The following is a 24,808-nucleotide window of genomic DNA, read 5'->3' as shown; positions in this document are numbered from 1 at the left end:
AGAGCTGACTTACTAGGGACTGAGCCCATCCATCAGAGATTCTCCTGCTGGCCTTGAAGAAGCAAACTGCCATGTTGTGTACAGGACCACATGGCAGGAAATGGCAAGTAGACTCTAGGTGCTGAGAATGGCCCCTAACAGCCAACAAGAAATTATGGATCTCAGTCCTACAACTGCAAGGAAGTGAATCCTGTCAACAACCTGTGAACTTAGAAGAGGATGTTGAGTCTCAGATAAGATCACAGCCATCATGAATATCTTGACTTCAGCCTGGTGAAACCCTGAGCAGAGGACCCAGCTAACCTGTGCCCAGACTGATGATTCATGGAAACTGTCAGATAATAAATCTGTATTATAGTAAGTCACTAAGTTTGTTACACAGCTATAGAAAACTAACACGCTCTCCTCCAACTAATTTTTTCACACTGCTGCCAGATTGTCCTTAAAAAAATATCTAAGGCAACTTTTTTGCTTAAAACCCTTCTTTCCATTGCTCTTCAGACAAAATACTAGAATCCTTAAGGACTGCTCTTCATTTTACTCATAATGCCTAGCACAATTCCAGGCACAAAAAGTGTTTTCAAATATTTACTAAACAAATAAATATACCAAACAAACATAAACAAAAATAAAGCAGGGGCTACAAAAATAATCTTAAAATGTTGAAGTTAAAGTTAAACATGTAAATAAACATAAAGAAATATTTAATAATGAAAAAAGTTGAGAAAGAAAATATAAAAGCATTGAACTTTTATGTAAAAGATGAACAAAACTCTTAAAACGGTTTGGCTTTTTCTCTTGTCTAGAAAGGACCTCTCAAAGTTGGCAACTATAAAATACGATATAAGATACCTGACATAATGAAGAAATGTGGACCTGTAGGTACAATCAGGAGAGACCCCAAAAATGGGATAAATGGATCAATGGGATAAATTATTCAATGTCTGCCTAGAAAGCATTCTCTACAGTTAAATCACTGTTTCCCCACCTCTCTGACTTCCAATCTCATATTCCTGTCCTATCTTTATAATTGTCAGTTTGATTTCTCAATACTTTCATAAAACTTCACCATAAAATAGTAGGTTTTTCAATAACTTTCCTACTCCTATACACCTGAGTGGTATAATAGTAATATTGGCACACTATAGCAATAAAACTTACCTGGAAGCTTTACTATACAGATGATATTTAAAGCCATGGGACTAAGTGAGAAAATCTAGATAAAGAGTATAGAGAAGAAAAGACAAAGACTGTCCTAGGGCACCCAATCTTTAAGAAGTCAGGAAGAAAAGAAAAAACAAAAAGAACTGCAAAGGAGAGGCCAACAATGAAAAAGTAAACCAAAAGAATATGATGTGCTGGAAGATATGATGTGCTCAACAAGGAATAATCATTTGGGTTAAGGACTGCTTATTTATAATTCTACCTACCATCTACTTATCCCACAGTAATACTATGAAACTTAAAAATGGTGATCAGATTGAGATCATTGGAGAAAAATGTAAGCGTATTGCTTAAAATTACATTCAACTTTAAGTTTCCAAGTTGACAGAAAGTTCACGATAAATTTCAAGAGCCCAAAAAATATTTCAATCCATTCAATCATTCTGTTAACAGAAAGAATATAAACCTAAACTTCTAAAAATGTTCAGCGTTCCTTAATTTCAAAGAAAATCTATTCATACCTCTGCCAGTTTGTATGGTAAAATAAGCTTTTCTCCCACTGTCACGGTCTTCCTTGTAACTAGTGCTTCAAATAGCATCTCTTCTTTAACCTATACAGCAGAAAAGTAAATTCAATATAAAAGATTTATGACTATGGTTGAATTATTTATTGAAAAGTCAAATAGAGAAAAAAAATTACTGGGATTAGTAAATATGCAACAGAGAAAAAACAAAAAGACAATACACTGGGCAATTTAAATATTGGCCAAAGTGGAACTTAAGTGTCCCACTCACCATACTTCACCATAAAAAAGACACAAAGGGTAAATAAGACAGATGGGCCTTTTTATTTTTATTTTATTTATTTATTTTTTTTTTGTGGTACGCGGGCCTCTCACTGTTGTGGCCTCTCCCATTGTGGAGCACAGGCTCCGGACGTGCAGGCTCAGCGGCCATGGCTCACGGGCCTAGCCGCGGAGCAGCATGTGGGATCTTCCCGGACCGGGGCACGAACCCGTGTCCCCTGCATCGGCAGGCGGACTCTCAACCACTGCGTCACCAGGGAAGCCCAAGATGGGTCTTTTTAAATTAAAGTTTTCTTTCTGATCATAACAGAGAAACATGTTTCATCGTGCAGAATATGAAAAATACAGAATGGCACAAAAAATATTTTAAGACAATCAACCATAATCCCACAACCTGGAGACAAGGACTAAAAAGTGACAATACTTTTTGAATTCCAGGGACATTATAATGGATACTTATTGATGTTTCAGATGTTTATTTTCACTTACAGATGTTAAACTTTAAGATAAAGTTGATGCTTCCTTTGTTCTTCCTCTCTCTCTAGAGGCCAATACAATCATGAATTTCACATGTATCATTTCAGTTCATGTTTTTATACACACATACACACACACACACCCATACACACATACATATATATGTATAATTTCAGTTCATGTTTTTATATTACAAACATGTTTTTGAGATCTATGTTGATAATTTAGATCAAGCTTATTCATTTTAACTGCTGTATAGCATCTCACTATATAAATTACCACCATGCACAATCCATTCTCCTACTTGTAGACACTCATGCTATTCATTGCACCATCAGAAAATAAACTGCAGTGAATACTCTTGCATGTGAGTTCAAGAGTTTCTCTGAAGTACAGACCTGAACGTGGAATTACCAGGTTGTAGTGTACCTATTTTCAGCTTTACAGGATATTGCCAAACTCCTGTACATGAGTTTTACCCATTTGCTCTCTCTAGCAGAAGCACTGAGAGTTCTTATTTCTTCAAACCTTGACTATATTTGGTATCATCAGACTTTTGGTTTTTGCCATGCTGATGGGCATGAAATGGAAAATAAGTCCATTTTATAAAAGCATCCATACATAATAAAGCTTTGACATTCATAAAATTTTATGTAAACAATATGATATAAAATATATCAAGCAAAAAGACTAGAATACAAGGAGAAACTGAGTTATAAAACAAGAGAGTGAGGCATTACCCTGTCACCAGCAAATTCATGACAGGTTGACCATTTTTAAAATATGATTACACAACAAGGAAAATACACCTTCTTCTGAAGCATCCATTGCTCAATCTTCAAATTCCAAAAAATGGAAACAATTTGAGGCACATTAACTTCACAAAATGAACAGCCAAAGTTTAAATGTAAAACCTCAACCTTTCAGATATATTTAAAATATTTCAAAGAACAACAATAAAAAATTATTAATACCAGATTACACAAAATGACAAAACTAAGAAAACAAAGAAAAAACATATGTGATAAAAACCACTGTAGGGGCTTCCCTAGTGGTGCAGTGGTTAAGAATCCACCTGTCAATGCAGGGGACACAGGTTCGAGCCCTGGTCTGAAGATCCCACATGCCATGGAGCAACTAAGCCTGTGCACCACAACTACTGAGCCTGCGCTCTAGAGGCCACGAGCCACAACTACTGAGTCCACGTGCCACAACTACTGGAGCCCACGTGCCTAGAGCCTGCGCTCCGCAACAAGAGAAGCCACTGCAATGAGAAGCCAGTGCACCACAACAAAGAGTAGCCCCCGCTCGCCACAACTAGAGAAAGCCCATGCACGGCAATGAAGACCCAATGCAGCCAAAAATAAGTAAATTAAATAAATTTTTAAAAAACCACTGTAGTATTATTGTGAGGTATATTTGTTCATGTAAGCAATTATTATTAAAATATTTAAAAATAAATGACCTATGTAGTAGACTCAAGAAATTTTTTTTAAAGGAACAAACAAATGTAAGCTGGCAACAGCGTGGAGCATAGGTTACTTCCATACACTTGTATAAATTGGTACAACCATGTAGAGAGTAATTTGTCAGTATCAGTAAAGCTCAATATGTGTATATACCATCACCCAAGAATTCTACTCCTTGGACTATACCCTAGAATAATTCTCACACGTTAACAAGGAGACATGTACAAGAATGCCTGTCATAGTACTATCTATAAATAGAAAATAACAAACAACTTCACTCCCCACTAAAAAAGATAAAGTATGTTTTATTCATATAATAGAATTTTATACAACAGCTAAAAATAAGAATCTAGAATATATAAACCAGCACTGAAAAATCTCAAAAACAAAATATGAAGTGAAAAAGTCAAGTTTTAGAATGATACATATAGTATAACATTTATATAAAGTCTGAAAACATGCAGAACAACAAAACTATATATTCTTTATGGAAAGAAACATCTACCTATTCTGAAAGTGTTAAAACAAGAATAGGAATGACAAAAACTAAATTCAAGTCAAAACAGTACAAACTTCCAGTTATAAAATAAATGTCACATGTCATGGGGATGTAATGTACAGCATGGTGACAACAGTTAATAAAAACTGTAATCCGTATTTGAAACTTGCTAAGAGAGTTGATCTTAAAAGTCCTAATCACAGGAAAATAAATTTTTTGTAATTATCTATGCTGAAAGATGTCGACCAGACTTACTGTGAACATTTTGAAATATATAGGGATATTGAAATGTTATGCTTTATACTTGAAACTAATGCTGTATGTCAATTATAACTCAATGAAAAATAAGAAACTGTAGAGAAATCATAAACGAAAAAGAAAATCTGAACACTGACTATATGTTTGAGACTAAAAAACAACTTAATTATTTTTAGGTGTTTTAATAATATCGTGAAGTTTTTTAAAATTTTTGTTAGAGTATAGTTGATTTGCAGTGTTGTGTTAGTTTCAAGTGTGCAGCAAGGTGAATCAGTTAATCATATACATATATCCACTCTTTTTTTAGATTCTCTTCCCATACAGGTCATTACACAGTATTGAGTAGGGTTCCCTGTGCTATACAGTAGGTTCTTAATTATTGTGAATATTTTTAAAACGTCTAAATTATCTTTTAGATATTTGGGATGTTTTGGAATTTGTTTTAAAAGAATTGGGAAGGAACAGAGGTGAAGATATAGATGAAAAGAGAGAGGCCACATTAATAAGTGATGAAGCTTAACAATGGGTACTTGGGTTATGTTCATTATATGAGGGGTACTTGGGGTTCTCTCTGCTTTCGACTGCATTTAAAATTTCAATTAATAAAAACTGGAAAAAAACTAAATTCATAGTAGTGTTTACTTCTGCTGGGGGCAGAGTACACAGTGGACTTCAAATACAGGCAATATTTTATTACTTGGATGAGGTTTCAACTACATAGGTATTTATCATGCTGTTTTCCACATATATTGTATGCTGAAAACATTTCATAATTTAACAGAAAAAAAGAAGAAAATATATTAAAATAGAAATCAATACATAAAAAGTAAATAAGAAAGACAAATCTCACATATCAAAAGAAAAAATTAAGAAACACAAATTGAAAGCTGAAAGCTAATACCATAGAAAAAAAATTTTTAAACATCAACAAAATATTTACAAAGAATGCAAAAGTAGTAAGTTTTAAACATTTAATCAACAAATTATTTCCTAGAACAACATAAATTATCAAAATCAATTCAAGCCAGATTTGAAAATTCTGAGAAATCAGTCAACACAAAACTAACTGGAAGAACATCAAATACAATTGGTCACAGGGTTGATATTGTTCAAATCTTTAAGGAACATATTATTCTCTGCTAATGATTCCTCTTTTTTTTCTTTTACCGTTTTTTTTTGTGTGTGTGGTACACGGGCCTCTCACCGCTGTGGCCTCTCCCGTCGCAGAGCACAGGCTCCGGACGCGCAGGCCCAGAGGCCATGGCCCATGGGCGCAGCCGCTCCATGGCATGTGGGATCCTCCCAGACCGGGGCACAAACCCATGTCCCCTGCATCGGCAGGCGGACTCTCAACCACTGCGCCACCAGGGAAGCCCATGATTCCTCTTTTAAATGCAGAAAAAAAAATTTAAAGAATGAAAAACCACCCAATTCATTTTAAGGAGCTGATTTAATGCTGACACTAAAACCTGACAGCGGTCATACACAGATCTACACATATACACAATCACACAAAACACACTAATCTTGCTTGTATTTTGATAAACATCCAAAAAAAATTACTGAATTCATATTTCAATCAGCTACCTCTATAATTTTCTGAATAGTCTTAATCATGCATATATGACTTTAAATTTTTAAAATAAACTTTATTGAGGGAATTCCCTGGCAGCCCAGTGGTTAGGACTCGGCACTTTCACTGCCGGGGCCAAGATATGATCCCTGGTCGGGGACTAAGATCCTGCAAGGTGCGTGTTGAGGCCAATAAATAAATACACTTTATTAATACAAAATATTAATAATTAGCAATGGGCTCAATATCCAATCTACAATGTTTCTCATATTCACCTAATTGAGAAACTGATATGTATATTAAAAATTCATTCTTTAATATTGTTTCAATAGATGTTAAATATACTCAAAACACATAAATCTACTAAAAATTGAACAATTTATGGTAATGATGATGGTTCTAATATTTCACAACAGAAACATGCTCCACAATTAAATACAACTAATCTATTGGAGCTTGTTTGCTTTTAATAATTTCACAAGCCTCTACCCCAGATAGGATTTAGTACACAGAAGATGCAAACCATTCACTACTGCCTGAGGTAACTACAAAAAATAATTGGAAAAAATAAATAAAATTAAACCATTATTTGTTCTTAGAAGCTAAATCTATATTTATTATTGAATTGAATCACTTTGGGAAGGAGGGAAATTAAATTAAACCTTTACTAAAGAGTTTACATTTTAATTAAACCAGTTATTGTGCCTCTCTTTCAATCTTATTTCAATGAAAGCCTTAAGGTTCCAATTATCATTATCAATGTTAATCAATTAGAGAAAATCATATTTAAAAATAAGATCTAACTATGGGAATTCCCTGGCAGTCCAGTGGTTAGGACTCTGCGCTCTCACTGCCGAGGGCCCAGGTTCGATCCCCAATCGGGGAACTCATATCCCACAAGCTGTGCGGCCAAAAAAAATTTTAAATAAAAAAAAAATAATGATAATAAATAAAAATAAGATCTAACCATAGGCAGAATACCCTGGTAGGTCTTCTCAGACCTTCTCCAGCTTGTTGACTTTGAAGATTATCTTCTTGCTACTTAATAAACCTCCATTCCTAGAACCAGTCCAAACTATACATAACAAGAAGGAATTTGAGAAGCTTGAGTTCAAAAGTGAGATTTGCTATCAAATCACATTTAGTTGTTACTCTAACTTTGACACTGGTAAGTCCAATTCTCAGAACTGGATTTCTCCTTTTTTTACCAATACCTCTTTAAATTGCCTGAATTCCTCTTACTAGTCTCTCACCAAAAAAAGTAATACTGCACTAGGACCAGAAGCCTTGGTACTTGCTGAATGCCTGAACTTGTAAGAAAGACCACTAGCCACAATACCAAATGTTTGACTAAAATATCACCTGAAATGCCTGCCTGAAATACATCTGTTTTCTGACCCTCATGACCTTCAAAATTACAGCTTTCAGATACCACACTCCACACCCTGGAACTTCTTTCCAATGAGTGAATCTAGTTCCAATTCAAGGTACTCCCTCCTGACCCTTCTTCCAGGCTAACTCATTCCATTAAAGTTAATAAGCAACAGCAAGGCATGTACAAAATAATAAACACTGTAAGGTTAGATCAATAAGAGGCATCCATTGCTCTCAAAGAACATTGCCACCACCCTATAATGGACACAAACTGGTAAACAATTAACTTTATGCTACAAAGCCAATACTGAACTACGCTAAGGAGAAGCAAATGTTCTATGCTGATAGAGTCAGTTTAGGCCCTTTAATATGGTTAAGTCCCATGAAGTAGTATATGAACCAAGATTTGAAAGATAAGTGATATTTTAACAGAAAAAAAGGTTATTAATAATTGCAAAAAACTGGAAATGATCAACATGCTCTTCAACAGATGCATGGATAAACCACATCCACACCATGGAATATTACCCAGCAATAATGAGAAATGAGCTATCAAGCCAGGAAAAGCCACAGATGAATCTTAAATGTATATTGCTAAGTGAAACAAATCAGTCTGAAAAGGCTACATACTATATGACTCTAATTATGTTATATTCTGGAAAAGGCAAACCTACAGAGCTAGTAAAAAGATCAGTAGTTTGCTGCGATGGATTGAATAGGTGAAGCACAGGGAATTTTGGGGGCTGTGAAACTATTTTGTATGATAATGTAGTGGAGGATACACGACATTATGCATCTGTCACAACCCAAATAGCAAAAAGAGTGAATCTTAATGTATACAAATTTTTAGAAAATTATTTAAGATGTTGTGGGAATCTTAGGAAAAGAATACAGACCATGACATGAAAACTGTATGACAAATATATGGAACAACCTCAGTGAAGGGGGTGGGAGGAAAAAAGCTGCTGACCTAAGTAATTCTGGAAATAAATGGAGTCTGTAAAACTAGGGGTAACATGACTCCATAAAGTCATTTCCCACAGGGATATGGGTTAAAAATTCTAATACTGCTTTACAGGTATACTAGAATTCAATACCTAAATGAATGGCAGATTGATGGGAGACAGCTTCCTCACTGTTAGTGTGAGTTTACAGATAAGCAAGGGGAGAAGGCTAGAATGATACATGTGCTAATGGATGTTAGAAACAACAGTATAATCTCATGTTTATCTTTTTTTTAATTTTTATTTTTTTACTGAAGTATAGTTGACTTACAATGTTTCAGGTGTACAGCAAAGTGATTCAGTTTTATTTATATATATATACTATATATATAAATATGTATTCTTTTTCAGATTCTTTTCCATTGCAGGTTATTATAAGATACTGTATACAGTTCCCTGTGCTATGCAGTAGGTCCTTGTTGTTTATCTATTTTATATATAGCAGTATGTATTGGTTAATCCCAAATTCCTAATTTATCCCTCCCTCCCACTTTCCCTTTTGGTAACCATAAATTTGTTTTCTATGTCTGTGAGTCTATTTCTGTTTGTAAATAAGTTCATTTGTATCGTATTTTTAGATTCCACACATAAGTGATATCATACAATATTTGTCTTTCTCTGTTTGACTTACTTCACTAAGTATGATAATCTCAAGGTACATCCATGTTGCTGCAAACGGCATTATTTCATTCTTATTTATGGCTGAGTAGTATCCCATTGTGTGTGTGTGTGTGTATGTGTGTGTGTGTGTGTGTGTGTGTGTGTGTGTACACACATCATATTTTATGGCTGAGTAGTATCCCATTGTGTGTGTGTGTGTGTATGTGTGTGTGTGTGTGTGTGTGTGTGTGTGTGTATACATACCACATCTTTACCCGTTCAACTGTCAATGGACAGTTATGTTGCTTCCATGTCTTGGCTATTGTAAATAGTGCTGCTATGAACATTGGGGTGCATGCGTCTTTTCGAGTTAGAGTTTTCACTGGATACATGCCCAGCAGTGGGATTGCTGGATCATATTATAGCTCTATTTTTATTTTAGTTTTTTAAGAAACCTCTACACTGTTCTCCATCGCAGCTGCACCAATTTACATTCCCACCAACAGTGCAAGAGGGTTCCCTATTCTCCACACCCTCTCCAGCATTTACTATTTGCAGATTTTTGATGACAGCCATTCTGACCGATATGAGATGATACGTCATTGTGGTTTTGATTTGCATTTCTCTAATAATTAGCAACGTTGAGCATTTTTTCATGTGCCTGTTGGCCATCTGTATGTCTTCTCTGAAGAAGTATCAATTTAGGTCTTCTGCCCATTTTTTGACTGGGCTGTTTTGTTTTTTTGATATTGAGCTGTATGAACAGTTTGCATATTCTGGAAATTAATCCCTCATAAATTACATTGTTTGGAAATATTTTCTCCCAATCTGTAGGTTGTCTTTTCACTTTGTTTATGGTTTCCCTTGCTGTGCAGATCATGTTTATCTTTATATAGATATAGATGGTTACATAAAAATATTTGTAGATATGTGAATATACTCAGGGGAGAATACACACATATACTTCCTGTCAGAGGAGAGGGCCTACAAAAATCATATCCCTTTTAAGATGAGTAGATAGCTCAGAAAACATGAGAAATCATCACTCCAGGAAGAAAGAATAAGGTCATAATAAGGACCCTGATGTGGGAAGAAACGTCATAGGAGATGAAGACCTTTGGCTCCCATTCAGCCATGAAGAAAGAAAAAGTAGTACCCTTTTCTCCACCCATCCAGATACCCATCTTCAAATAAAATAATCTAACCAACATTCTATTATGAGAGGAAATCTTAAATATAGAAGGAGAAAAACTACAAAGGCCTAGAACATGATACAGTATAGAGTGAAATACTCATCCTATTCAGCAAATTGAGGAATCATGGATATCTGGGGCAAAGGGAGGCAGGGGAGAAAACCCAAATCTTCTAAAGATTCTGGAACACACAATAGCAGAAATTCCAACTTTTGGAGTAACACTATTAATAAAAAGTATTAACCCATTTATATCTACAAAATAGTTACACAAAATAAAAACTGAAAAGTTACCCAGTATTTGAAATGACAACTGAGAATGTAATCACTTACTTCTAATAATTCTGAGACAACAGGCAGAACTTCAGGATTACATATATCTATGGAGTCATCCCGGTATGTCTTCTTTTTATAACAGATATTACCCAAATGTAGTATTGCTGAGAGAAGAGAGAAAATCCTGTGAAAATAAAACCATAAATTACAGCTTGCTTATGTGCATTCTCTAAGCTTGTTTCATTCCAAAATTCTAATCAAGCAAATTAACCAGTACAAAGCATTTAGTCTTCAGAAAAATAAGAAATAGGATAATAATAACTAAAATAACTAAAATTTATTGAGTGTTCACTATGTCGGGCACTGTGCAAAGCGCTTTATATAACCCTTTCAGAATTATATCACCTGTCAGATATAGCTATTTGAAGGGGACTTCTTACTATTGTCTGAACCTGCCATAGTGCTTCAAAAGTCCATGGACTTTCTAAACGCTTTTCGTCCTGCCTGGAATGTCCTTCCCCTACACTGTCTATTTCAGATCTACTGCATCAGAATCTGTAAAAGAAAGGTCTTAGAATCTGTATTTTAACCAAGTAACCTAGGTTATTTTTTATTAGTAGTTATATTTTTTAAATGCTTTCCTATGTCATATTATACTGCCCATCATATTATAAATGCTTTTTAAAAAACAGTATGAGGCCACTGGGATACATTATCTAATATCAGGCCCTTAATGAGAAACATCTGTATCTGGACTGTCCTTCCCTCCTGTCTCAGAAGAACACATGCCCCTCCTCCAGCCAACAACTAATCCCTATGCTTGTGCTATACATCTCATGAACTCAGTTTACTCTGGAACATTATTATACCAATTTTCTATCTCTAGCCTGAACCTGACAAGAACTTTCTATCAAAATAATCTCACTTCTCTTTTACTTTAAACAACCCATCCTAGATCCTACATCTTCTTCACTTCATAAACAAGCTTATTGAAATGTTAACTTACACTCCTTGCCTTCACTTTGTCATTCACTATTTGCTAACACATTCTGGCATCTGCCTCCCAGTAAAATGTCTCATAGAAGTTACCAAGAACCTCTGTGTAACTTAGAAAAATATATTATGTCCTTAACTTACATGATATCTCAAAGGCATTTAACACAGTTGAATACTCCATCTAAAAGCCCTTCCTAGAAATCTATATATACACACACCTTTGTGCCTTCTCCAGTTATTTCCTCAGAATAAATCTGTTCTACTTAAGAAATTTTAACTATGTGTTTTCCTAAAATTAGGAAGCATTTTAAATAAAACAAAGATATTGCGTTAGGAACCTAATAGCTGTACTTTCGGAGGTCCAAAGCAACATCTAATTCGTAGGTGTAATTTTTCAAATAATTTAAAATTTTTAAATGATTGAGTCATTAACACGACTCAAACTAAATACAAGTCAATTCTAAAGGAATATTTCACAAAAACATTCTGGGTTAGAGAGGAAACTCAGTATCAACTGAAATATAAAAACTACTAAAAGCCAAAAACATAAAAAAACCAAACTTATGAGCCATTTTTTAAAAAACTATTTTTAGTAGTAGTTTATATAGTTGCACATTACACTATTTCAGAATTTTGGATTCAATAATCAGCACAATAATGTTTTTCACACATAAATATGTGATGCATAGTCTCCAGCAACAATAAATGTCTTATAAACAATTGAATATACTATAATTCAATATTAAAAGATTTATAAATATGAATTAAGAATACCTGCCCTCAAAAAGCTTATAAGGTTAAGGTTATTTGCATCTTTAAAGTAGTTTATTTTAAATATAATTTACTTCTTTATTTTAAGCATAGTTTACTCCATCCTTATCTCAACCTTTTTACAGTTCTACTTTTTTATATTTACAATGAAAAATATACATTTAGCACAATGCTACAGACATAAATTTACAGTTGAAATACATAGAAAATTATGTTATACTGAAATGTATGCATGTCTTAATAAGATTAAAGATCAATGATATAGAAAGCAAGGAGTTATAAAATAGTGTTACAAAGCAACGGTTTTTAGGTAAGGTACATGGAGAGGTTTGGGGGGCACCAGGAGCCCTTGCAATAATATGCAAATGTTTGTGTATTACATTTTACAGGAAGAAGAGCTACAACTTTCAACAGACTCTCAAAGATTTATGACAAAAGAAAGCAATTCAAAACAAGTCTTTTAGAAAAATAAATTTTCTAATTCTAAGTAACATTTAAGATGGAACTGGATCAGGCACTGGATCAGGAATATCAGAAAATTGTTTCAAAGGATCAAAGAAGAGGAATTTTTGAAACACACATCATGATTTATTCTCTATCAAGGCTATAAGAATACAATAAATAAACTCACTGTCTTCGTGTCTTGGGAAGAAATCCTACCATTTCCATGGCTAGTTGTAAGCGTTCAAAGTCATGCCTCAAATCTTCCCCCTCCACTGTGAAGCAATCCTGGTTTTTTTAAGAAAAAAGGGGGAGAAAAATCAAGACTACCTATTGAAAAGTAATCTAAGCCACGTGGAAATATAGTAATTTTAGATAAATATACCTATTATAAAAATTAAAGCTGGTGAAATATTTAGACATTGCCAAATTCATTAGCTCTCTTATCTTACTACAAGTATGCACACTAAACACACACCTACCAAAATACCAGTAGGTAATCTTTTCTCCCGCTTTCACAACCACCCAAGCAAGGATCTCAAAAGTAACTTAAGAGCTAGCAATATGTATAAAATGTTCTGATACAAAGTTTGATTTTGAGTGGTTCTGAAGAGTCTTGGAGATCCAAAGCACTTAAGAGAGCTCAATTCCACAAACAAATGTTATTTATTCAACAAATATTTAATAAGTGTCTACCCATATGCAAGGTGAACTAGATCCTGGGACACAAAAATAAATTTTAGAACAGGCAACAATTTAGTTGAGAAGTGGAGACTAGACTTTTATAATACAAAGAGGTTTATATTGTATCAATATTAGAAATAACATAAATATTATATTCCTAAGAATATAAACATGGTAATCAGTCAGCAAAATAAAAAAGTATATGTGAAAGTATAAAAACCTGCAAAGAACACACATGATATGAGTCAGTAAAAATAGTTATGGACTACCAAATAAAAAAATACTACTCTTCTAGAGCAACTCTTGCATTTCACTTCCCCCAAAAGTCAAACGGTAACACTGTACACATAATCTAAATCTTTAAAACAATAAATAAGTCTCTAAATCCCTTTACTATATGTTCTCACAGTCCCTTACACTTAACACTTTCAAAAACCTCCTCACATGTATTTACTTTTTTAATGCCTATCTTCCTATGAAATATTGTATTAAATACTCAATGAACACATGAACTATTAACTTGTCTCATTTACTGCAGTTCTCCAATATCAAGCCAGTGCCAAGAAGAAAGTGGGAAATTATTAAAGCAGATATACAATGAATGATTTATTTGACTGAATGAGATATTCTTTTTTGAGAAGTAAACAAAGTGCTCATTTATTTTTTAAAAAGTATTTATCAAGTATCTACCATGTACAACTTGCTTTAGGCATTGTAAGAATGAGTTAATGAATATATATGTAAATAATAAAATTTTAAATTAAATATTAAGTCTTAGAATGCTATTAAAAATATTTTTATTCTCTATGGAAAGGTATACATGGATAGTTTAAATTTTTAAATTCACTTCAAGAAACGTTCTTTCTGAGAACCCATGTACTTAATTTTCTGACTATAAAATTTTGGTAAGCAATTTTAAGACATACTTCTACAGACATGCCAACATCCTACCTACTAAAAAATTTTAAGTTAATACATTTTTCTTTTACCTATAGTAAAGCTTTTTAAAAGCTCTTGCTTTTCTTCCCCCCAAAACCACAAATAGCTCACTCATTTTATGATTTAGTAAAAAGTTTTCTATAATAAATCAGTGGGGAAAAAAAGAACTATGCTTCCATTTGTGTAAACTCAATGATACAGTAATGATTCTCGTAACTGACGGTTGTTCTTATCTACCCCAAGAATGAATAAAACAATGTGTATAAAATATTGAGAACATAAATTGAATAAAGAACTAAAATATAAATACATTTATACTTGCTGTCATCTATAATCAAATTGTTCTTCGGAAATACAAAATGGTCTCAGTGAAAACCAAAATCATAATTAACTTTTAAATGCTTGCACTTAATGTGTATTTCCCTGATGACAACAGTATTAGAAAAAGTAAGGATGGACTAACCTACCAGACCAGAAATATCTTTATCTTAATCTGAGTTCCTATGGAAGCCGACCTTGAGACAAAGATTCAGTACAAGTACTAGCGGAATGTAGGGAAGGCAATGTAGCCTAAATAGGGTACAATATTAAAGTAGCTACCACAGTGGGTAACTGGACTTTAATCCCAAAGTAATCTCTGGGAAACAGTATAAAAAATAGACAGGTGGGGCTTCCCTGGTGGCGCAGTGGTTGAGAGTCCGCCTGCCAATGTAGGGGACATGGGCTCGTGCCCCGGTCCGGGAAGATCCCACATGCTGCTCCACGGCTAGGCCCGTGAGCCATGGCCGCTGAGCCTGTGCTCCGCGGCGGGAGAGGCCACAACAGTGAGAGGCCCCCGTACCGCAAAAAAAAAAAAAAAATAGACAGGTGAAGGAGCGGGAACACTAATATACCACCTCCCATGAGTTATTGGTTGAGGACTTCTAGAGATAAACTGTTAACTCCTAGGAACTTCTAGAGGGTCATGCAAGAGCACAAGGGTTCTGAGAAAAGCCTTCAAGCACCAAGATACAAATACTGGCTGTTGGAGGTCATTTAGAAAACAATGGAACGGTAAGGGTCAAAGAATAAGACAGGAAACTATCCAACAACTGTTAGGACCCTTTCCACTGAAAGAAAATAGTTGATTCCTCTTGTCAAACTTAGCTCAGGCTCTAGTCTTACTTGATAACATGCCACTGCACACTCCCCACAAACACACCAAAATGTTCTTTCATGCTATCAGCCTTTTTTCCCTTTGTATGAGATGATGAGACTGCTTTCTCATTTATAAGCACCTACAATAAGCCTGGCATATAGTAAACATTTATGAGGGAGAGAAAGTGAAGAGCAGAGTCAAATTACATATTTTTCTCCTACGCTGTATATATTTCTCAGAATGGTGCTTATAAAAATCATACTTTTTTATAGCTACCAGTTGATAATATAGGACATAAATAGGAATAATTGACTTTGAGAATTAGTAAAGATGCTGAAGATCATTTAAGAAAAAAGAATATAAAGAACATAGCCTGATTTGAATCCCAATCACACTATTAACTTGCTTCATCACCGTGGAGGAAGTCACTTAAATTCTGAGCCACTGTTCCTTCTGGTGTGAAAGGTAATCACACTAACTACAACCAGGGGTTTCATAATGATCCAACATAATATGGATGTTAAAGTGGTTTTTAAATGGAAAAATATATGCAAAGGAAGTTGGGCAGCATGCAGAGACCTTCATATTGGACTGGCATAAAGCCAAAAAAGCAGTATTTTAGGGAGTGACCACAAACTTATAAACTGTTGGACAGTGAACAGCAGTAAGAGTGCTATGTTGTAGAAATACTTAAAATAGGGAGAATGGAAACATTATGAATTCAAAGATTCCTGCCCAAGTTGCATCAGGATTCCTGCAGAAGGTCTACCTCATGGAAAAATGGGAGGGCAGGTACTATACAAATGGTTGGGTTCCTATAAAGGCAGTAATGACCAGGATGGAAGCATGGCCTCACTGAGATATGAGTTCCAATCCTCTGCAGCATGGTGGAATGTCAATATCCTGAGACTTATTCTGGCAATTCTCACTAAACTCGCCTAATAGTTGGACCCTAAAATCATTCAAAGCTTAGTTCAGAAAAATTTTAAAAATTAGGTGACACTGTTTACATTGAAGTTATTCAGAACCAGCTTTAAGGTAAAACTGTTTGAATAGATTATTACCATTTAAAGAAGGGAAATTAGCATTTACTAAATATCTTCTACATATCAGTCATTATGAGAGTCACTTACCATTTATAATCTCTAAATCCTCATAACACAAGGAGTTAATTATGCATATGTATATTTAATTGTACGTACATTTATAGGGAAGAAAATAGACTCAGAGGTTAAATAAGTCACCTAAATAACAGGGGTGGCCAAACCAAAATCTATCCAGTTCTAAGTCCTCTGCTATCTCCCATGAAACACTAGCTGCTTGAGCTTGTATTAATAGGATAACCCTTAAAACGAATTAAATCACCATACAATGGGCAACAACAGGTCCCTCATCAAAAGCAATTTTCTCACCATAACTTCTCTTGGGATCATTTATACAATTCCAAATAATGTATGTTAAAAAATACAGCACAAATTGCAGAACCCTCCTTAATAACCTCTCTTCCTATAATGCTAGTCACATAAGTTCTAATAACTCAGAGTGAAACAAGTTTAGTTTGCCCCCAAATATACTATAAGGAGGAGCTAAGAGGAAAGAATAAAACAAAAGATCCTCAAATAGACTGCTTGTTTGCATTAATTACCTTGCGGGAAAAAAAGCAACAGAAATTAATCAAAGTTCTAACTATAATATATTTGAAAACGTAATAAATGGGAGGGTAATGATGAAAGTAATGTTAAGGGAGTAGGATAGTACGGTTACAAAGTTCTTCTAAGAGGAAAAGATGGAGAGTGATGTTTTCAGTGGTGGCAGTGATGGGGGAAACATTTACTGTGCACTTACACAGTATTAAGCAATCTATCAAACTCTTTAGATGCACTAATTTAATACTCATGAAAGTTAAAGACCATTATTATTCCCTTAAATAGGTGATGGAAACAAAAGAATAAGTGACCTGCTTGGGTTCTCAAAACTAGTAAGTAGATGGAGCTAGTATTCAAGTCAGGTCTATCTACTTCAGAGCCCCAAAATTCTTAAGCATTACTTACACTGTCTAAACAATAGCAGACCAGTTCACAATTTCACTATAAGCTCTGTAAAGGCAATCAAGTCTTATATTCACCATTTGAGTTTCCCAGTCTCCTACCTACTTCCCCATGAGGCACACACAGTCACTTGGTGTACTAGGCGAAAGATGGAAGCTTCTCAAAAGTGACAAAACAGCATAAAATTTTTCTATTAAAAAGTTATCAGTATCTATAAATTTAAGTGTCTAAAATTTATTTTCCAAAATATTAAATCTGAAACTGCAAATTACTTGATTTATTATGAAATGGTAATGCAATTAAACTGAAGGAAAAAGTTAATGTCATAATTACTAATCCTTCTCAACTCTGATAGTTTTGCAATTAGAGGAGTTTGTAATCACATGCAGTAAGAATTAAAGTGATGGTTATTTAAAGCAAGGAATAAGACATGTTATGTTTCCAGGAGGAATGGTTAATAAATTAGTTCATTAGTTAATGAATATAGATGAGTGCATGTTTTCAGCCTCTCACATCTGACCTAATTGCAAACTGAAGTAAAGGAAAAAGGCTTTTTGTGTTCTTTTTACAATTACAAACTTGTTCTTACAAAATATAACAAATAAAGCTAAATTTACCTACTCATTTTATATTATATCATATATGCCCTTAAATCATTCTCAATTTAAAACATAAAATAATCTTATTTATAGGAATTTCAATTCTTAATTTTTGGAAAATTAAATAAAGGCTATAGCCTCTCTTGCTATTAAAAAAAAAGTATGCATTCATTATGTGAAAAGACTGTTACCTGACATATAAAACAGGAAGGATATAACTTTTTAAAATAAACAATAAATATTACTTATAATATGTGGGTAACTAAACTACTGAAAAAGAATTGAAACAAACAAATCTCAAGGAAAAAAATCCTATAGTTCATAAGGATCCATAACAATGCTGAAGTCAGGAATGCAATCTATTTATTATTGGTCAAAATAAATATTGAATACAGTCTAAACAGCAAAAACAATCCAAAAATGGTAAATTGACTGGTTTTTAATCAATAAACCATACACATACAAATAAATCAATTCAAATAAATTAAACATTGATTTATCTTCTTTCTTAGATTCTTTGTTTGTATTTTAGCTGATTTTCTTCCTAAGTCACAAGACAGATGCAAATGAGCAAGGTGAGGGTCCTTTAACAGGAACACAGAATATTTATTTAGGCACTTGTACTGACCGGCTCAGAGTCATAGCAATAATCATCCCAGCTCTGTCTGAGGGGCTTCTTTGTTATCTGAAAGTAAGGCAGATTAGTTAGGTAGAAGTAATGATTATTATACTTCTCTAATCACCTCTTGGATGTAGTGCTCACATAGCACAGCTGTTACCAAAGAAAGTTATTTTGTATACCAGCACAAAACAAGGAACAACTAAGTAAACATTCAGATTCTGGGAGATCATATATTATCATAACCAATCCATACTTGCTATTATTCAGTTACTCTGAAATATAGTAACTGCTGAGTCCCATAGTCTCTGAATACTGACCTTATGATAAGAATATGTATGGTATGGACACTGATTACAAAAAATATCTGAAAGAGATGCAATAAACTCTAGATTTCTCTAATACTAACAACTATCAGCTCATTTATGGGCAATTACTACTTTTTAAAAAGGAAAATATTTAATCACCCATATATAAGGCAAATAGTTTAAACAGGAAAGGAAAGGAAAATACTCAGAAGCTAGATCAATGATTTTTTTTAATATACTTAAATTCAATACAGTAAAAATGCCTAGTGTCATACTGGGAAGTGATATATAACACAATTTTGAAATTCTCAATATAGTAATACAGAGTTATATTAGCTTATATAAATATGTAGTTTCAAAATTAGGAAATATCAGTTATACAGCATGCTCTATATCTTGCAAAAAGTCTGAGATGTTACTTTCATAACCCTAAATACATACTACAATCTCTGAGCCACATCAAAGTGTCAATTTCCTTACAAAACCCTCATAAGAATTTTTTAAATCACCCAAAAGGAATTTCTTTCCATAGACATTACATCTTGCCTCAAACAAAAAAATGAGGGGAAACAATCTATTATTTAAATGATCTACTGTCAGACCAATTCCATTATTACCAGTTCTAGAATTTTTGTTAGTATGAGGAATAAAATTGTAGAAACCAATGCAATGAAAAGTTGTGAGAATTACTACTTATTATGGAAGTTTAGGGGTGAATTTTGAGTTACAAGGTAAGTTACAATTTCTCTAAGTCATTTCCTTTAGTGAATTTTCATACTGAATGTTTAATAGGATAATCACTGAGTTACAAAAATAATCATACTCTAAGTCAGTATCATAATATCATGCAAAGAGGTATATGTATTAGACTTCAAACATGCAAATAAAGTTTCAGTAATCCTTTGACAAGGGCAAGCATGAATCATTAGTAAATTTAACATGCTGTGGTCTGTAAAAGGTAAATCACTTTGGAAAGAGTAAAGCATTTTTCTAAACTGGAAGTATCTATAAACAGTTTATTATTCTCTTAAAGAGTCTCACAAAAAGCAAAAGGTACACATATAACTAATCTTTTCCAATTCATATAAGAATAATAATAATTTTTAAATTTAAGAACTGCATCACATAGATTTTTAGATTGCATACATGAAAATGCTAGTTAATATCCACTACCAACCAGGTTTCAGAAACAAAGTACTAGGAAAAAAAACTTTCCTCAAGAGCTAAAATTTAATAATGTCCTACATTTCAAAACGCTTTTCCTGAACTCCCACCTGATTGAGATAATGATATTCTTCCGGTTGTTTAAGATGGAATGCTGATCTCTCTTCTTCACTTGCTCCTGCCAGGAGGTAATAAAATACATGATAGTTCCTGTTGGAAACAAAGAAGTATGGCTTTATAATGAACATGGTCTAATGGTTATTATTCAACAAGAAAAAAGAAAAAGAAAACATTAATTAGTAAACTGTTTCAGCTTTGCTTCATTTTTTTAATACAAAGGTGATAAATTCAATATTTAAGTACTACAGGGGAATTCAAGTGGCAGTCAAGTGGTTAGGACTCAGAGCTTTCACTGCCGTGGCCCAGGTTCAATCCCTGGTCGGGGAACTAAGATGCAGCAAGCCGTGCAGTGTGGCCCAAATAAAAAATAAGTACTACAAAATAAAATAATGTTTTGTATGCTGGAAACAAAAGAGAAAGGTGAAGGCAGCAATACAGTAAACTTGAGACCTCTAAAAATTCTCTCCACAGAACCAATTAGAAAACTGGCAAATATGTCAGAATCAACCCTAGAAATTAACCAAAAGAAAACAGCAATCCAGAGAGTGTTTACACAAGAAAAACAGCTGAATCTCAGTAAAAACTGAAGCTTGATGGCCTTTTAACTTGCCCTATTCCACCTCCTGCTTACCAGACCCATGGTAGCTTTCAATACCAACAGCTTACAACTGAGGTGGACACCCAAAGCCTGGCAGCCTCCAAAAGAGGGCAGAATGGGGTTGGGGCTCATTCAGAGTCTCATTCCCTGAGAAATATGATTATCTGATCTGTCTGGTTGTTCCCTGGAAGGAGCCATTTTCAAAACTATCCTTATTTGACCTGACTCAGAGTTAGCCCAGTACGAAAATCTTTGCCCCAGAGACATTTGTAGGAAACAATTATAGGCAATTTTTGAACATATCAGCCTCCTGCAGCGATGAACAAATGTTGGGGCACACAGTAGGCTAACCAAAAAACTTAAAGGGAAAAGGTGGGAAATGAGACATCCACAGAGGCTTTGAAAAGCCCCAATACGTTCCTGGGAATCTAAAAGGCCATGTGCATGCATAGCCTGTGCCCATGCCCAGGGTTGCATGTCCACTCAGCAAAGACAAGAGGAGACACTAACTTCTCACCTACCACTAACCCGGAAGGTCTGCACAAGGAGGAAGTAAAGGCTAAGGCAGAATTACAAAATGCCTACCTAGGTGTTAAACATCATGGCCCAATACCCATAGAGAGCCCTGAGGCAAAGTCTGGGAGACTTACTGTTTACAACCATTTGAGGAACACTCTGCTCAATCATTAAATCTAAACAAGCAAATACTTCAATAGCTACACTTGAAAAAGACTTTTCAAAGACTTCAAATTAGCTCAGAAAATTCACAAAACAAACACAAGGAACAAAAGTAACAACCACAAAGGCTGGAAGGGGAGGAACTCATTTCTAGAGCTGCCACATGATTATTTTAAATGTCCAATTATTACTTAAAATGTCCAATTTTTCAACAAAAGTTTACAAGTCACACAAGGAAATCAGAAAGTATAGCACATACAGGCTTCCCTGGTGACGCAGTGGTTAGGCATCCACCTGCTAATGCAGGGGACACGGGTTCAAACCCTGGGCCGGAAAGATCCCACATGCCACGCAGCAACTAAGCCCATGCACCGCAACTACTGAGCCTGCACTCTAGAGCCTGCGAGCCACAACTACTGAAGCCCGTGTGCCAAAACTACTGAAGCCCGGGTGCCTAGAGCTCATGCTCCACAACAAGAGAAGCCACTGCAATGAGAAGCCCGCACACTGCAATGAAGAGTAGCCCCCGCTGGCCGCAACTAGAGAAAGCCCGCACGCAGCAATGAAGACCCAATGGAGCCAGAAATAAATAAATAAACGTATTTATTTATTTAAAACAAACAAACAAAGAAAGTATACCACATACAAAGGAGAAAAAACATTCAATAATAACTGTTCCTGGGGAGGTCCTGACATTAGACTTACTAGATAAGGCTTTTAATCAGCTGTTTTAAATACATTCAAAGAACTGAAAGAAAACATGTTTAAAGAACTAAAGTATGAGAATGCTGTCTCATCAAATAGAAGCTCTCAATAAGTATACAGAACTTATAAAATAATCAAAAAAGAAATTTTGGAGTTGAAAAGTATAATAACTAAAATGAAAAACTCTCTAGAGGAGCTCAAAAGCAGATTTGCAAGCAGAAGAAGAAATCAGTGGACTTGAAGAAAGGTCAGTTAAGGCTAGTTAGTCTGAGGAAGAGAAACAACCATGAATGAAGAAAAATTATCAACCTCAGAGATCTGTGGGACACTATTAAGCAGACACCAAGACATGCACAATATAGAACACCAAAATATGCACAATGGGAGCCCCAAAAAGAGAAGAAAGAAAAGAGCAGAAAGAATATTTGAAAAACATGACCAGAAACTCCCCAAATTTGATGAAAAATATCTATCTGTACATCCAAGAAACTCAATGAACTCCAGGAGGGAAAAACTCAAAGAGATTCACACCTAGACAAATTAAAACTGTTGAAAGACAACGAAAAAATTTTCAAAGCACCATGAGAGAAATGCCTCATCAAGGGATCATAATATAAGATTACCAAATGATTTCAGGAACCATGGAAAGGAAACATTCAAAGTACTAAAAGAAAAAAAAATCAAGAATTATATATTCAGCAAAACTATCCTTCAAAAATAAAGGAGAAATTAGGATATTCCCAGATAAACAAAAATTAATATACTTCAGAGCTAACAGATGGGCCCCATAAAAAATGCTACAGGGAGTTTTTCTCACTGAAATGAAAGGAAACTAGAGGAGATTCAATTAAGCATTAAGAAATAAATAGCAGGGCTTCCCTAGTGGCGCAGTGGTTGAGAGATGAGAGGACCTTCAAGATGGCAGAGCAGTAAGATGTGGAGATCACCTTCCTCCCCACAAATACATCAAAAATACATCTAATGTGGAACAACTCCTACAGACCACCTACTGAATGCTGGCCGAAGAAGTCAGACTTCCCAAAGGGCAAGAAACCCCCCACGTACCTGCGTAGGGCAAAAAAAAAAAAGAGAAAACAGAGACAAAAGAATAGGGACAGAACCTGTGCCTCTGGGAGGGAGTCATGAAGGAGGAAAGGTTTCCACACAATACGAAGCCCCTTCACTGGTGGAACCAGGGGGTGGGGAGGGGGAAGCTTCGGAGCCAAGAAGGAAAGCACAGCAATAGGGGTGCAGAGGGCAAAGCTGAGAGATTCCCGCACAGAGGATCAGTGCCGACCAGCACTCACCAGCCTGAAAGGCTTGTCTGCTCACCTAACGGGGCGGGTGGGGCTGGGAGCTGAGGCTTGGGCTTCGGAGGTCAGATCCCAGGGAGAGGACTGGGGTTGCCTGTGTGAACACAGCGTGAAGGGGGCTAGTGCGCCACAGCTAGCCAGGAGGGAGTCCAGGAAAAACTCTGGACCTGCCTAAGAGGCAAGAGACCATTGTTTCGGGGTGTGAGAGGAGAGGGGATTCAGAGCACCACCTAAACGAGCTTCAGAGACAGGCGCAAGCTGGGGTTATCAGTGCGAACCCCAGAAGACGGGCATGAAACACTAAGGCTGCTGCTGCAGCCACCAAGAAGCCTGTGTGCAAGTACAGGTCACTATCCACACCTCCCCTCCTGGGAGCCTGTGCAGCCCGCCACTGCCAGGGTCCTGTGATCCAAGGACAACTTATCCAGGAGAAAACACGGCATGCCTCAGGCTGTTGCAACGTCACACCAGCCTCTGCCACCTCAACCTCACCCAACGTTCCGTACCCCTCCCTCCCCCCAGTCTGAGTGAGCAACAGCCCCCTAATCAGTCGCTACTTTAACCGCCCCTCATCTGGACGAAGAACAGACGTCAGAGGGCAACCTACACACAGAGGCAGGGCCAAATCCAAAGCTGAACCCCGGGAGGTGTGCAAACAAAGAGAAAGGGAAATTTCTCCATGCAGCCTCAAGAGCAGCAGATTAAATCTCCATAATCAACCTGATGTACCCTGCATCTGTGGAATACCTGAATAGACAATGAATCATCCCAAAATTCATGTGGTGGACTTTGGGAGCAACTGTAGACCTGGGGTTTGCTGTACACAACTGACTAGTTTCTGATGTACATGTTTATCTTAGTTTAACTTTTAGTGCTTGTTATCATTGGTGGATTTGTTTACTAGTTTGGTTGCTCTCTGCTTTTCTTTTTTTTTATTACTTTTTTATTTTAATAATTAAAAATTTTTTTTTTATTTTAAAACTTTATTTTATTTT

The 24,808-nt window shown here is 35.3% G+C and overlaps 1 protein-coding gene across 7 annotated transcripts in view; it reads right to left on the bottom strand.

The window, feature by feature from the left end:
- The window catches only part of MYO9A (myosin IXA), a 266,751-nt gene that overhangs the window by 180,223 nt on the left and 61,720 nt on the right, over positions 1-24,808 (bottom strand). For all 7 annotated transcript variants that reach the window (XM_024761731.1, XM_024761733.1, XM_024761735.1 and 4 more), the window contains exons 5-9: positions 20,510-20,609; positions 18,937-18,993; positions 13,091-13,188; positions 10,750-10,876; positions 1,686-1,775 (exon numbers count right to left, since the gene is read on the bottom strand). In XM_024761731.1, the coding sequence (XP_024617499.1) occupies positions 1,686-1,775; positions 10,750-10,876; positions 13,091-13,188; positions 18,937-18,993; positions 20,510-20,609 (472 nt within the window). The remainder of the gene's footprint in view (positions 1-1,685; positions 1,776-10,749; positions 10,877-13,090; positions 13,189-18,936; positions 18,994-20,509; positions 20,610-24,808) is intronic.

This window comes from Neophocaena asiaeorientalis, unplaced genomic scaffold, assembly GCF_003031525.2.
Source record: "Neophocaena asiaeorientalis asiaeorientalis breed wild unplaced genomic scaffold, Neophocaena_asiaeorientalis_V1.1 scaffold54, whole genome shotgun sequence".
Lineage (NCBI taxonomy): Eukaryota > Metazoa > Chordata > Mammalia > Artiodactyla > Phocoenidae > Neophocaena > Neophocaena asiaeorientalis.
Note: the sequence above shows the minus strand (reverse complement) of the source record. Positions and strands in the feature narration are given on the sequence as shown.